This window comes from Haplochromis burtoni, unplaced genomic scaffold (assembly GCF_018398535.1).
Source record: "Haplochromis burtoni strain Fernald_Lab_line unplaced genomic scaffold, NCSU_Asbu1 Contig_452, whole genome shotgun sequence".
In the NCBI taxonomy this organism is placed as follows: domain Eukaryota; kingdom Metazoa; phylum Chordata; class Actinopteri; order Cichliformes; family Cichlidae; genus Haplochromis; species Haplochromis burtoni.
Window position 1 is genome coordinate 267,561 of NW_024582813.1, and position 15,011 is coordinate 282,571.

The 15,011-nt window shown below is 41.0% G+C and overlaps 1 protein-coding gene across 6 annotated transcripts in view; it reads right to left on the reverse strand.

The window, feature by feature from the left end:
• Nucleotides 1–4,309: 4,309 nt before the first annotated feature.
• rgs12b (regulator of G protein signaling 12b) overlaps nt 4,310–15,011 on the reverse strand; it is a 43,471-nt gene continuing 32,769 nt past the window's right edge. Inside the window, exons 7-19 of one of the 6 annotated variants that reach the window (XM_042213549.1) lie at nt 13,351–13,520; nt 12,673–12,765; nt 12,416–12,559; nt 11,391–11,573; nt 10,839–10,989; nt 10,418–10,512; nt 10,066–10,278; nt 9,524–9,597; nt 9,292–9,418; nt 9,112–9,208; nt 8,930–8,997; nt 7,137–7,185; nt 4,310–6,787 (exon numbers count right to left, since the gene is read on the reverse strand). In XM_042213549.1, the coding sequence (XP_042069483.1) occupies nt 6,177–6,787; nt 7,137–7,185; nt 8,930–8,997; nt 9,112–9,208; nt 9,292–9,418; nt 9,524–9,597; nt 10,066–10,278; nt 10,418–10,512; nt 10,839–10,989; nt 11,391–11,573; nt 12,416–12,559; nt 12,673–12,765; nt 13,351–13,520 (2,075 nt within the window). In that variant the 3' untranslated portion in view covers nt 4,310–6,176. Of the gene's footprint in view, nt 6,788–7,136; nt 7,309–8,929; nt 9,001–9,111; nt 9,209–9,291; nt 9,419–9,523; nt 9,598–10,065; nt 10,279–10,417; nt 10,513–10,838; nt 10,990–11,390; nt 11,574–12,415; nt 12,560–12,672; nt 12,766–13,350; nt 13,521–15,011 lie in introns of all 6 variants that reach the window. The other 5 variants (XM_014341310.2, XM_014341311.2, XM_005946162.3 and 2 more) reach the window with 5 other exon arrangements.

Below are 15,011 nucleotides of genomic sequence, written 5' to 3' on the forward strand. Positions count from 1 at the left end.
TTATTCATCTGTCCTGTTGGAAAGATCCCAAAATCCTGATTATAAAAAAGAAAGCCGTTTTTCAGCTCTTTATCAAACCAAAGTTTACCTAGCAAAATATTATGTGGCAACACAGTAAATGGATGTAGCCACTATGGAGGCTCACAATGGTTTGTTAACTTCCATTTGTATTTGGACCTGTGCCATCAGTTTTTATTTATTTTTATTTTTTTTAGGAGATGCAGTGAGCAAGTGGTTCTGACTAAGAGGCAAGGACACTGCAGCTCATATCATGAGGTAGCCTGGAGGATACTCTGCCTTAATTCTCTATTTATCTCTATTTGGAACCCCAATTTCAAGTTATTGTGTAACTAACTGTGTAAAATGTAAATAAAAACAGAATACAATGATCTGCAAATCTCCTAAATCATTTTTTTCCACAGCAGAGCATTAAATCATTAAACTGAGAAAAAGTACAATTGTAAGAAACTCAGGTCTGTAAAGTATCAGTGCTCTTTTCATCAAATTCAAAATGAGCTAATATTTTCTGACTATAAATATAAATAAATATTGATATATTTTTATCTTCTACTGTGAATAAAATATGGGTTTATGAAATTTGCAAATCAAATCAAAAAAGTGTTTGAGGCCATAAATTCAGCGAGCTATAGGATCATTTTTTGTTACATATATTATATACAACTGGGCTTCTTTTGCATCCCCCTGCTGGCCGTTAGAAAGAATGCAAATGTAAGACACATCTGCACTGGTTTCTCTTTTTAGGCGCAGAAGCTAAATCCATCTTTTAAAAACAGTCTGTTTGGCATAATAGCTAAATTATGACCACTAAGTGTCATCTAGAGCCTGTAGGGTGACATTAGTATCAATGTTCAGCCCATGTAGCTGTTAAGGATTCATACTTTTTTGTACTGCACACTGAGATAATCGTGTATTAATGAGTCAGCAATAATTTTAAATTGCAACTTCTTTATATTCTACAATGCATTGTCATTAAAACGATCAAAAGCTTTATGTGAATACTTGTAATCAAACCACAACCAAAAGCTGCCAGTGGAAAAAATATTGGCATTTGATATGTGGGAAAAAAGTGTGAAATAAGTATTTGTGCTTTAGTACATCTGCAGTGTGAGCATATAGCCACCGCTGTGCTGTAAATGCTGTGTATGAGCACACAGTATGGAATTGGGACACAGCTTTGATTAATCTCAGGCTGCCATCCACTAATAGCAGCCCTCAGTAGGGAGGTCTGAGAGCAGCTGCACAGTTGTTGACACTGGGCCCTTAGCCTCCACTTTCAAACTGAGACAATATTTCAGCTGCTGTAGAGAACATCCGCATGGTGTGAGTCACAGACAATGACGGACACAGACAGTCTGTGAACCAGCCAAACGCTGGGCTCCTTAAACAAAAGTTGCTTTCAGTTTGCTCCGGTCGATCTGCCCTTTGCCCTCACTGTGCTCCACTTGTCTCTTGGCTTTGTACATGGAGGGCAGCTCTGAAGTCTGGTACACTGCTGACCTCATCCTGCTGCCTCGGCACCGCAGCTCTAAAGCCACACCTTCCCATTTCCTGTCTAGCTCTGAACCATGATGGCCTCGCAGGTCAAGGGACCCTCTGCAGGTTGGCCTGGCGTCTTCTGCGTCACAGCTGTGCTCAATTTTGTCCAAATCCAAGGCTCGTTTTGGAGTTATGTGGTTAGAACGAGAGGAAGGCGATTTGGATTTGCGGCGTGAACGAAGAGGTGGTCTCGGTGGAGGTGGAAGAGGAGGTGATGGAGCGATGGGTGGGTTGGAAGTTGTCCTTCTGTTGGGCATTTTAAAATCCCCTCCACCTCTTTCCCTTCCTCTTCCCCTATGTCTGTCTTTACCTGAGGAGGAAGAGGCTGCTTTTAAAAGACAAATGGATAGAGGGAGAGATGGAGGAGAAATGGCCAAGCACTCAATGCCACTGCAAACACCCCACATGCAGGAAACACTCAGAGGAAACTCAAAATGCCATGAATTTCTTGAAAAGAGTGTGCAGCAGAGAGAAGGCGAGAGAGATAGAGAGAGCTGGGAGGCAATAGGAAACAAAGTGAATGTGACAGATATTCCCATGCTGGCTGTTGGCTATGACATCATGGGAAAGATGGTTAGATGGCAAATACTCTGTGTGCATCTTTGCGAGTGTAAAGACCCCGACTTTAATGCGGGCTGCTGCCATCTACTGGCCACGAGAAGGAGGGACACACATTCTCATTTGTTAAAGGTTGAGTTGAATTTGATGAGTCGAACTTTGTGTTTAGCACCAGTTAGCAAAAAAAAGAATATCTAAAGACAAGCATGGGAAGTTTAAAAACTTGCTTTTGAGTCTTTCAGGATTCATTTTACAAGAAAAGCAGGCTGCAGTGGTCCAGTAGTTCACCTCTTTGCAACTCCACACCACCCCTTGACTTTTTTTTAAGTCAAATTACTTGAAGCATTTGATCAAGCTTCAAACATCAGCTGAGGAAACTTTTTTCACGTTGTACTCAAGAGTTTGCCGACACAGCTGATTTCACTTATTGCCTGATTAGACCCGTTCTCAGTCCCATGTGATTCATGTGACAGCCCACTCCCTCTGCTGTCAGCTTCTCTGTACTTGTTAGGGAGAAACTGCACCTTTGCCATTTTACTCCTATATGCAGCTGTGATGTATAATTCTCAAGAGCGCTGGCTGAATTAAACCTGAATAGAGTCTAATCAGTGAGAGTGACTGAAAATACCTGTGTGAAAGGCCTTGATTGATTGTGGGCTGTTTTGAATATTCCACTGAATTACTTATTAATACCCTAATAAAGCAAATACATGAAACACTTTAGACACCTGTTACACCTGTAACTAGGACCAAGACCTGCATTAATATAGCGGAGTCCTTGTTGTCCCAGCTCTATTTAAAAAAAGGGGTTTACCTGTTTTTCTCTCTTCATCTCACTGCCAGTCTAGATTTATTTACCTTTATTTAAACTGAAAATCCCACTGAGATCCAGTTTCCCTTACAGGGGAGACCTGACCAAGGTAGCAGCCATACAAACTCAACAAATGCAACAAAAACAACATAAAATGAAGGTTTTGCAACATAATATACAACAAAAACACTACTGGGACTCTCAGAAAAATGTCCGTGTGTCCTTCACCGTGTTCCTTAAGATGCTTTTAAATTCAGGCCTAGATATCAGTGTGTTTAAGATGATTATATTCATTTGAGAAGCACAATGAGGAGCAAATATTTTTAGCATATGGACATGGACCCAGCATGAGCCATTGAATTTAAACCCATTATTCATATACCAGCTTCTGTAACCAAACATTTCCCAGTTAGCGTGACAAAAGAGGACTCACCGGGTCCTGTGCTATGAAAACAAGAATTACACCCACAGATTGGTTTGCTCAGAGAACTAGATTATCCCCATGTTCACAGACACAGATGCTTGTTTTTATCCCTTTTATCAATGTCTACTCTATCAGCAGAGGCCTCTGGTAACTACTTTAGAAAACCAGAACTCCTCTGCCTCATACGTCTCACTTGGACGGTAACTTGATTTAGAGTGGGCATAAAGTGAAACAGGCAATTGCAGTTCATCTCTCTGTTTCAATATAGACATGTTTTTCTAAATGATCATGACCGGTTAAATAAAAATCAGTCTCTGCTGTCGTCACATGTTAACCCCGGAGGAAACGCAAACACAGCGAACAACAATGAAGAATTATTCTAACGATAACCACGACAGAATAAGATCCTCATGTGATGTGAGAGATGCACAGATATAGACGATCTTTCTAAGTAAGCGCATGCATGTGTGAAGTGTGTAAAATGAGCATCGGTGTATGTATGTGTGTGTGTGTGTGTGTGTGTGTGTGTGTACGAGGATGAGGAAGAAACAGGACCTGGTTTTGTTTGGTGACTACCAAATAGCCCAGCATGATAAAGCTTGCTTAACAAGGCATTGAGCAGAGGGGAACCCATGCATAGCTAATAACCCAGTCCTCCAAAAATCCTTTGTACCCCAAAACAAAAGCCCTGTCCTTTTACACACACACACACACACACACACACACACACACACACACACACACACACACACACATACACAACAGAGAGAGGAGAGGAATATCAAGTACGATAGGAGAGAAATTATACAGATGGAGCGAAGTAGACAGAGGTCAACTAAAGGATCTGTTGTATTTTCTTAGCTGTAATAGAAAAGAATTTGAATAGAGTAGCTGTCAGCGATTTCATGAATTTAAAAACTTTAAGTCTAATGACCTGAAATACAAACAGAACTTTTTTCCTGGGCGTGGAAGAAGTGCTCAGATCTTTCACTAAAGTTAAACTATTAATTCAACTATATAAAACACTAGTAAAAGACTAATTACAAAATTAAAATATGCTATCATTAAATGTTTCTTAACTGTGAAAATAAAGCCAGAATTTCAATAGTGAAGAGCCAATAGACGACTGAATTTGTAATAATTGCTTTTCTCACCTTTACGTCACATATTACTTCTCATGTCAGATTTAAACAAACTCAAAAGGTTGTTTGAGTTATAACACTATTTTGATGGCATTCCCAAAAATTCCCTCTTCCGGGATTTTTTTTTTTTAACACTGTCCCAATTTTTGTGCCTTCTAGCAGGAAAACCTCAGAGGCGCACACTCGAAATACATCCAACAAATTGGATATTATTGAAACTCTGAGAAAAGAAAGGAGGTCGCTCACGTAAGAGTTCAACACAGAGTTTAACCTCTAAAACATTTATTTGATCTATTTACAGACAGTACAGTTCGCTGAACAGAACAGAGGAGAATTGATTCTTATTGTGACACAACTGAAGAAACAGTACTGCAATTCAACAATGACTACAGCAATATGGTGGCTTCACAAAGTAGACTATATACAAATTAATACTTTTAACTGATAGAAGGTAATTTTAAAGAGGAGGAGAGATGGAGTGATATACTCTCGATGATACAGAAGCCATATTAAAACCTTCGGCAGTTTTTACGGTTTTGACTCATTTGTACAATTCTACTTTCTACCACAGCCTCTGCACAGAAGCGACAGCTTATCGATCTGTTGACTGAACATGAAATGACGAAGAAGAAGAGTGAATTGTTCTACCACAGAAGCTTCTGGATCGTTTGGTCAGAATGCAAGACTGGATGCACGAGCACTCGCGTCCTGTTTTTATTTTCTGTGAGAAATGCCTGAGGTGAGAGAATAGGTGTGGAAACCCAGAAGTTGCTGTGCTTTAAAGAGAGTCTGAGTAAATGTTACTTCTGCATACTCTACCCATAATGAGATCAAGCCTGCTGCATGCTCAAAAGCTTGTAATAAGTTCAAATATCACATGGCTCACTTGTAAATCTGAAATGTGCTGCAGCTGGATCTGAATGTGGAACACCTACTGACTCTTAATAGATATGAACTGTTTTCTGGAAAGATGGCAGTCACAGTGGCTGCTTGAAAAGTTAAAGAGAAGAAGTGAGAGTAAAATAATTTTTTAAAAAAATGTGGAGAGTCTTGTTTATAATTGGCTAAAGTGCATTGTTAGAATCTGTACATTGAGAGGCTAGAGGATGAAGTCTGGCACCGGCTTTAACCATTTCATCCTCAACCTGCCCTCAAGTTTTCGTCTCCAGAAAGAAATCCACAGCAAGTCTGCTCAAAAGTTCACACAGATGCACACCATGCAGACAAAGTTCTAGGGACAAGTTCTGTTCAAGCTTAATGCATCCGTTCTTCCTCACTTTGTGTGCCTGACATATTTTATCTTAGATCTGTTGTTGACTCACAGTGGATTGCTGGACGCAAAGTAGGGACACACAGCACTTAATCAAGTCAACGTATTTACTTTGACTAAATGAACTAATTGTTGATCTATGCTATATTTAGTTTATATTAGTTGTGTGCATTTTTACACAGATCTGAGCGAAAATGCTGTGATGTGTAATAAATTGTAGAAAGTGATCTTTATAACTGAAAGTCACTGGATTATTTGGTTAAATGGGAGGAGGAGCTCTAGATGCATTTTGGACTGTTCAACAACAGACAAACAGCGGTCAAGTTCATACTGACTCCGGCAGGACTCCAGTCCCGCTTACAGTCAGGTGGAAAGAAAAAAAAAAAGGAGGTGAAACTTTAAAGTTTAAAGAGTTCACACTGGGGGTGTACCTGAGCTAGGCCGACCATCCTGTGCTTGTGATTTGGGACGGGGGTGGGGTTTGCTGGGAAGGGAAGAGGGAGTGACGTAGTTGAGGCTGGGGCTGTTAATGTCCCCCTCGCCCACTAGAGTCAGATCGGAAAGAGTGTCCTCCTCCAGCATCTGGACTGATTCTCCCCTGCCAGAGTCCTGGAGGAGACCTCGCTGGGCTCCCTGACTTGGGTGGATGGGGGAGACTGTGCCAGGAAATGGAGGAGGTGGTCTGCTTCTCTCCCCTCTTCCACTCTCAGTGCCCATTCCAGAGTCCAAGCTCTGGGACTGATGGCTTGCATTAAGCAAGTGGGTGCCGCCTACTCCTCCTCCCCTGTCGCCGCCATTTGCCTTATTGCCCCGGTGACCGCTCCAAGGGAAGCTGCCGTTGTTGGAGTGATGAGAATTAGGGGTGGAGCAACTTGGTTCAGGGTTGTGGGGAGCAGGTGGAGTCTGGTTTGTTGCCACTGGTGACAGGCGCAGAAAGTCTGGGAGCTGCAGGTCGTTTTTGTTTAACAGGCCTCGCTGGTCGTCTGCTCGGTTGCTCTGAGCTTTGGATATGAGGTCGAAGAACTCTGCAGGAACACACGCACACACAGAGCACAGCGCGCATACACACACAAACACGTGAAAGTGTGTACAAGTGTTTTCATTTACACAAATTTATAACCCATGTAACATCTTTAAAAAATACAGTAAACACTTTCATTTTCATTCAGTAAACATGCAGCATTGTGTGTTAATCAATTAGACAGGTCAAAGCTACATTCAGTATAAGCAGAGGTGACTGTGCTACATATAGCTAGCTTTGAAAGCATTTGGTGCTTCTGTAATATCGCAGACAGGCAAAAGGGTTAATGTAATCACAGCCACACAGCTACAGAAACAAAGGAGAGAGATAGAGGGAGGTTGTTCAGTCTTTACCTTCAGCTTCGTCTATATTAATCTTTTTCTGCTTTCTTTTCTCCGGAGCCTTATGGAGAGAGAGAGAGTGGTTGGGCAAGGGCTGGCTGCTTGTGTCAAGGCTGGGCCCAGCCCTGCCGTTTTCCCCTTGGGGATGGGCTGAACCGGCTTTCCCTGAAGGCCTGTCCTCCCCCTGGGAGCCACAAGGAGAGCGGAGCAGGGCATTAGAGCCCTGATGAATCATTGTGGAAGTATGGGAAACAGTAATGACAACAAGTGGGGACCAGTACTACTGATGGTGAGGAGGGTGACAAGTTGTAAATAGGAGGTGTGATCAAAAGGTTTCAAAACTCTGGCCATAAAAAGCAAAAATCCGAGTTGTCTCTGTGTAAAGTGCTGCAACACTTCCAACACTTCTGGTAGATTTAAATCACTCCTAAAAATTCCCCTTCTGAGTACTTGCATCTGGCTCTCTGCAACGTGCACTGGATTTTGTCAGGATTTGACATGTTTGTCTAGAATAGAGAACAAAGCTGACAGGCACCACATTTTAGGTTTTTCCATCCAAAGTTCTCCTTTTAACACCTCAGGATATTGCAGTAGAGCATGGATGGCCTGACCCTGGGGGACACAATTTATACACCATAAACTACTGGATGTGACACAATGAGGAGCATGCTCCTTTTTGTGCTTCTGACCAAATTCTGCAGGGTTACTGCGGGTCTGGAAAATACTCGATGGTCTGTGGGTCGGAGCCAGAGTCTGGCATTACCTGACATGGTTGTTTGACACAGAAGTTGAGTTTTGATTTCCATTTTTGTCCGAGCTCCATAGTGATACTGTCGGCAGGCACTTGCAAGTAGAAGGGAACTTCTAGGGAGAGATCTAAAAGTAGCAGAAGAACTGCAAGTAGTGCAGCGCTTTACAACGAGCTACCCTTGAATTTGTGTTAAAAATCTTTTTTTTGCTTAATATTTTTAGAGTTCTGGTTCCTTGTAAAAACAATTTAATGGGCAGTGATTGACACGAGTTTCACTGATTTGGGGTGTTTGAAAAACAATTAAATGGGATCAAATCATCGGCTGTTGTGCGATAAAGAATCAATGACAGGTACTGGAAAAACTTCAGACATATGCAGTTGATCAAAGACAGCTGAGATGTTCCATTCAGACAGCCATAATGTCCATTGTGTGCACTAAGCATCATCAACGTGTAGGCTAACAGTAGCATACACCACAACACAAGAGGGACCAACTATCAACTACTTAAAGCTGCACTACTAAAGATTGAAGAATCAATAAGGAAGGCGATGAATGACCACTTCAGCTGGTCATCAAACCCCACTAGCTTCAAGAAACCCAAACAGCAAGTTAAAGTTCTACTGCCACCACGAACTACAACCCTTCAAGTGCCCAGAGAGAGTTTTTGAGGTTCCGATACCCGGCAAAAGCTCTATGAACACGAGCTCACATTGCCCAGCGGGTGGGTTTGTTATGGAAAAAAAGAGAACCAGAAACCAGAGAGAAAAGTTGATGATGCATTCGGCCACAGGCAGACCACAGTAATGGAACATTAGGAACCCTGACAGTGTGACGAGGTTATCTGCCCCACAGCAACAGTCCACATAGACACAGACACAGCCACATAATACACCTGCACATTTGTACCACATTGCAAACAGACATGGGTGATTGAAGACAGCAACAGAGACACTTAGTAGCGTGATATCATCAACCAGGCAGTGGAGACATTCGGTGGGTTATGGAACATTCCAGAGCAAGAAATTGGAAATAAGAAGCTGTAGAAGATCTTACTGTTGTTGATTGGTTTCTGCTTGTAGAAGCCGGGAGGTGACTCTTAGAGGGAGCTACTTTCTGTTTGTCTGCTGAACAACACCGGCGTACAGATACACATGCAAAAGGAATAAGAAATGAGACAGTTTTCACATTTGGTATTGACAGGAGAGTGTGTGTGTGTGTGTGTATGTGTTCCTCACCTTTTCCAGGAGAATGTTCTGCTACATCTAATACCACTCGAAGGCCGTCCAGGTTGGAAATAGGAAGACCTAAATCTAAAGGCTCGGACTCTCCACTCTGCATCACACAGACACAAATTCAATAAGAGTTTGATATCATTACCTACATGCCTTTCTGCAGTCTGAGGAGGAGTGACTTACAATGCGTGCCACCAAGTCAGAAAGGTGCAGGCCATATTTGGCCACAACAGGTCTCAGGACTTCAGTCACCGGCTTCGTAGGCTTCGCTTTCAGACCCACTGATCGGTTGATGGGAACCAAGTCCAGTCTAGATTAAAGGAATACAGAGTTACCATTCTGAAATAGCAACTTTAATGTAAACCAAGCTTTTAAAGTCAGAATGCGCCAATGTGGAACTGTTTTTGTACTGTACCTGAACAGGGTGCGCTTTTCTAGTCTGAGGTCCCGAGAGCACAGAGTCATACAGTCTTGGTCCAAAACAAGTGGCTGAGAAACAGAAAAATAAGCACATCAATCATTAAAGAAGTCCGGCTAGTTGCATGGTCATAAAGGTTGACAGTTGTAGCTTCTTTAGGTAAAAATCGCCATGCTCACAACAAGCTAAAAAAAAAGTACCTGACACGCTTTGAACATAGGAAGTTGATGTATGGTATTTCTAACATTTTGACAAATTGCTTCTTTGTTTGAGAGTGAATAAAAGTATTAAAGCTGTTCACCATGAAGCCAAAACATTATCTTTAAATAGAGTAATATGCTAGTTTTATAAAGTGAGGATGAACTACTAGGCTGGAAGCTAATTAGTTTATCCTGAGCCCCATGTTAATTAAAAACAGACAAGAAAACCAAGCCAGACCTACTTTTGTTCGTTTGTGTCATGTGGAATTATTTTTGATTTGTATAGAAGCTTTGAAAAAAAGGATCTTTAAGACTGAACCATATCTAACAGAGTTTTACCTTCTCCCCTCCAACCAGGAAGAGGTCTATAGCTGCCAGGTTGATGCAGAGCTTCTCACAGATGCCCAACAGCAGGTCTCTGATGGACACACCTGCCCTCAGTGGAACAGAGCAACACGAGCCATCTGGCAATGTTATATTACACTGCCTGAAGGGGGCGCCGCCTCCTCCTCGCTCTGCTGACACTGACAATGCACTACGAGAAACATCACCCTGGGAGAAGAAGAAAAAGGTGAAAAGTAAAAACTCTGATTAAAAAAAAAAAAGTTGTTATTTTAGTTTTAAAGGAGAAGCTGAAGGTGAAGCTGCTCCATGCTGATACGCATCTGATCATGTTTCTTTCCAGACTGACCTCATTCCTTCCCAACCCTGACGTCCCAAGCTCCAGGCTGGCTCCTGAAGACAGTGAACCCTGAGACTCACGGCGCCCATTGCTGCCAGCAAAGTCTAATAAAAAAACAAACCAAAAATATCATTAGTCGTGTCGAGAAAAAAAGAGACGCAATCATTTCAAACCTAAATTGACAGCAATAATCGAGCTTATGTAGAAAAGAGGGAAAAGACAAAATGAGTTTTATCTGTATGTTTAATTTAGCAAGTTCTTTAGAATGTCAAATGCAAACAGCTTTTTGGGATCTGCACACAATCAGTTTTCGGTGACCTTTATGATGAAAAAGTAACTGTACGGCAACTGACATTTTCTAGAAATATGTTTTCCTTCCTGAAAACTCTTAATCTGCAGGAATTCAATGGAAAAAAAGAAAAAGACTGACTGTAGTTAAAGTCTGTCAGCTCTCGTTTCTTGGGCCCTTTGCCAAAACTCCTGTTTCGGGACCAAGAGAAAAACATCCCTTTCTTCCGATCTCCCGAATCATCTCCTCTGTCCTCATTTACAGATCGACCCGATTTGCTCTTTTTGTCCTCCTGTATGACACAAACAAAAACAAAGAAGAGCACAAACTGGTAAAAACATACAGAAGTACACAAATAATCAGAAAAAAATGTTCTTGTAATCCCATTACAGTACACAAAAGTGCAAATGCACAAGACAGCTGCTGATATTTTAGCCCACAAGTTATTTTTCTGACGTGCTCAAGATAGTTCACATTCCCTGGCCCACAATTTCTATCAATCCTTAATAACAAAAGGAACCCATTTGAATTTTACAATAAATGTGATCACAGTAGCCTCAACAAACTCCCGTAACCTTCTACGTCTATCAGGAGGGTCCAAACCACACTGTTTTTTTAAAAGTTAAGAACAAAGTTTTTGTTTCAAACTAAGCTCTGTTGCATTGCAGGGTAGAAAGCTTCTTGTTGAATTACCTTCTTGGGTGTAGAGAGGTTGGAGCGGTCAGAGCCAGTGGTGCTGTGTTTGGAGGTGGGGCTGCTTGGGATGTGGTAAGGATCAGGCAATGGTCTGCCCTCAACCTCTGCCAGCATACACTCCTGGTACAGCAGAGACTTGAGAAACCTTGTGTAACTGTCAAACTTCATCAGGTTGAAAATCTAAAGGAGTGAAGAGAAAGGAAAAGGTGATGAGTGATCAAAAGAAAAGAGCAAAGCAAAAACGAAAGAAGAACAAAAGATTGTGCCCACAAGCAAACACTACAGAATACAGAGAGAAAACAAGAGAGGAGGAGGATTGTAAAGGTTAAGAAACAGCAGCAAAAACTGACAGAAGGAAAGCAAAAAAAGACAAGAGGTTCACACAACAAAAAATGATTAAACTAAAATAAGATTATATTATTAGATCAGCAAGTCTATAAACCTAATGAATATTTATTACTATTTTTCTGGATTATTTTTTTGGATGAACAGATGAAGAGGAAATGATGTAAGTATGTATGTTAGTGTTTATATGTTCAATTCAGCATTTGTATGTAAGTCTGAACCTACATCTTTCCTAAACAGTACCATGAGATCCTGGAAAAGATGTGATGTGTGATGTGCAAAAGTACAGAGGGTGCTGGTAGGGATGCCCTCCTAGCCTTGTGACTTTTATCTTAGTCTGAACATCTGAGCTGAGCTGTAGAAATCGATAGCGCTTTTCAGCAAATTCAACCCCTTCACAAAATACACATTTATGAAGCCATTCGCATCCAAGATACTAGACAGCAATAAAAGAGAAATACTTGACCTTTTGGGCACTCAACACTGTTGCCCATTTTCAATAAGAGTTTGTTTTTCATTCAGTTTTATAAGTAATGACACGTTCATCCTTCTGGGAAATGCTCTTTTCACTTTGTTCTGATGGGGAAGGTCAAGTCAGTGTCACTTAAGCCTTTCAAACGTTACTGCGTATCACCTTGAGGCCTCAATAAATAGTTTTTTCTCACTTAGTATACTACCTGTAGTTGCTGCTCCTTGAACATGTCGGGTTTGGGGGCATTGAGGATGTCATCAGCAAGCTGAGCTTGACTGTCAATGTTAACTGGTGTTGTAGCTTTACTGGACAGGAAGGTGTTGTAGATCTCCCTGGCTCGTTGAGAGAGCTGGAACAAAGGCCAGCAGAAATTGAGAGAGGTGATTAACACATAACTTCATCCCTCATTATTACTAAAAAAAATCCTGGATGGATGTGTGTCATTGGATAATAACACGCTACCTGTTTGTTGTCGTTCTCAGGGACATGGCTGAAGAATTCGCACGCTTGCCAGAACAGGATATTCTCTTCACTGAACTCTTTCTTTAGGAACTCCTTTAGCAAAGGAATAAAAATGGTAATGATTTAGAAAAGTTTGATCAGACAGAGATGCAGTCAGAAGACACAAGTACCTACACAACAATAAAGCAGGTTTAGAGGTATTGCAATTATCAACTTCTGATGTGCAGACTGTCAGCAACTGGTTATCACCAAGGATAATTCGTTTTGCTTTTAGATTTCAGAAAATGATTTGTGTGAGGCAGATTTAACCGCGATAGAAACCAAAACAATATACATATATATGTATAGACAATACATGCAACGCAGTACAATGCAGTATACAATATAAATGTGTCAGGTAATATGTTTGTACCTTTAACTTTTATTTCTGCAGAAACACGTTTAAAAAAAATCCAACCTTTAAATAATGCTTTAGCTGATCTTCTAGAATAAAAGGATTTTTAAGCTGGTCATTACAGTGCTGTAGAGTACATTTCAGTCTTTTGACAATATATGATACTGCTGACACAAAAACAACTACCCTGCACTTTTCAGTACACCATTAGAAAGAGTTGCTTAAAGTCATTTATCTGTCATGAGTATGCGCAGGCCAACACCAGCCAGACGTTGTTATAGTACCGAGAAGTAGCGGACCCCCACGGGGTCCTGCAGCAGTCTCTCAAAGCACACGGCCCAGCTGGCCACTCTCCTCTCAGTGTGGCGCCGGTGGCTCTGGACACTAGGCAGGCTGGCATTACTGTTGAGGCTGTTGTCACTGCTGCAGCCCTGCAGCTCCACGCTGTTCAGCTCTGTTCACACACACACACACACACACACACACACACACACACACACACACACACACACACACACACACACACACACACACACGCATGTCAAGTGAGTTGAGTTAATTATTATTATTGATGAAGTTCATTTTTTGATTTAATTTCTATTTTAATTACACAAGTGCATTGAAAGCAGCACAGCCTTAGGCTATATGGTTCGGATTATTCTAGTTATAATATAAAGCTCTTCTTTTTTTTCCTCAGCCTGTTTTCTTCTGATTGCTGGGGCTTTTGAGTACCTGAAGGCAGGCCTATCAGCAGCATGGGACTTACCAGGGAAACAGTGTCCCAGGAGACAGTCCAGTGAGACTTTCTCGTCCCACAGACATACCTGCTGTGGATTTCCATTGTTTTGTTTTTTGCTTTTTAACTCTCAGAGTGTTATTGAGCAAACTTTCATCAGTACAGTCGCAACAAATCGGATACAAACTATGTGATTGATTATGGTACATCAGATTTTTTTCTCCAGATGATTTGTTGTAAATAAACGTCCCTTATAAGTCCCTTTAACCCAGTGTTTCATAAATAACCAAAACAATAAAATATAACTAGTTTGATACAGTGAAGGTCTAAGATCATATAAAACGACACTTTTACACTCAAATGTAAATTACCTTACAGCAAATATCAGGAAATTCATCACATGAACATTTTTTGTAATTTAGTTGATGACAAATGATGCAGTCATCTAAGATTCTGTATCATGTGATACTCCGATTTACAAAGTTCACATCAAAGTGAATTTCCACAGAAAAACAATTCATGAATACAATGAAAAAAATACGCACTTCCTCTTTTCCTAAGGTCAAATCTGCATGTAGCCACGCTTCACTTGTTATCTTTGTGTAACAATTATATTTCCTTATCCAGATCATATACTTGAAAAGAACCAAACTGGAATTGAAACATTACCTTTGTATCTTTAACAGTGGAAATACTATTGCTATGGTGCACACCCTTGGTTAAAGATAAGCTGTATCACTGTATTTCAACAGACCATTTACATAGATTTTTGCATTAACGCGTCATCATTCTGTTTATTTTTCCCACTGCTAGACCACAGTGCAGCCATGTCCCTAATGCTTAGACAAAATCAGGAGACAGAGAAAGAGTCACACTGAGAATAATCATAATGGAGCTTGAGGCCTGATGAACTGAAAGTGGGTTGCTAAGTTGAAATAAAACAAAACACAAGAACAGCCAGCGGGAAGACATCACCGGTCAGGTGCCCGAAACGACGCACATCCTGTAAATAAACTAAAAAGACCAGTATTGAGCCTACAGCTAAAGTCTTACATGACTTAAAACTTGGAAAGATACGAGGCTATTAACCGAAAGTCCATTGTGAATTCTGCTTCTGCACATTTTTCTTGCGTTTAATGTTATCAGTGACAGTGTTCACATAAAAGGTTATCTCTAATCAGTTTTTCCAAACCGCTTGGCTCATTCATT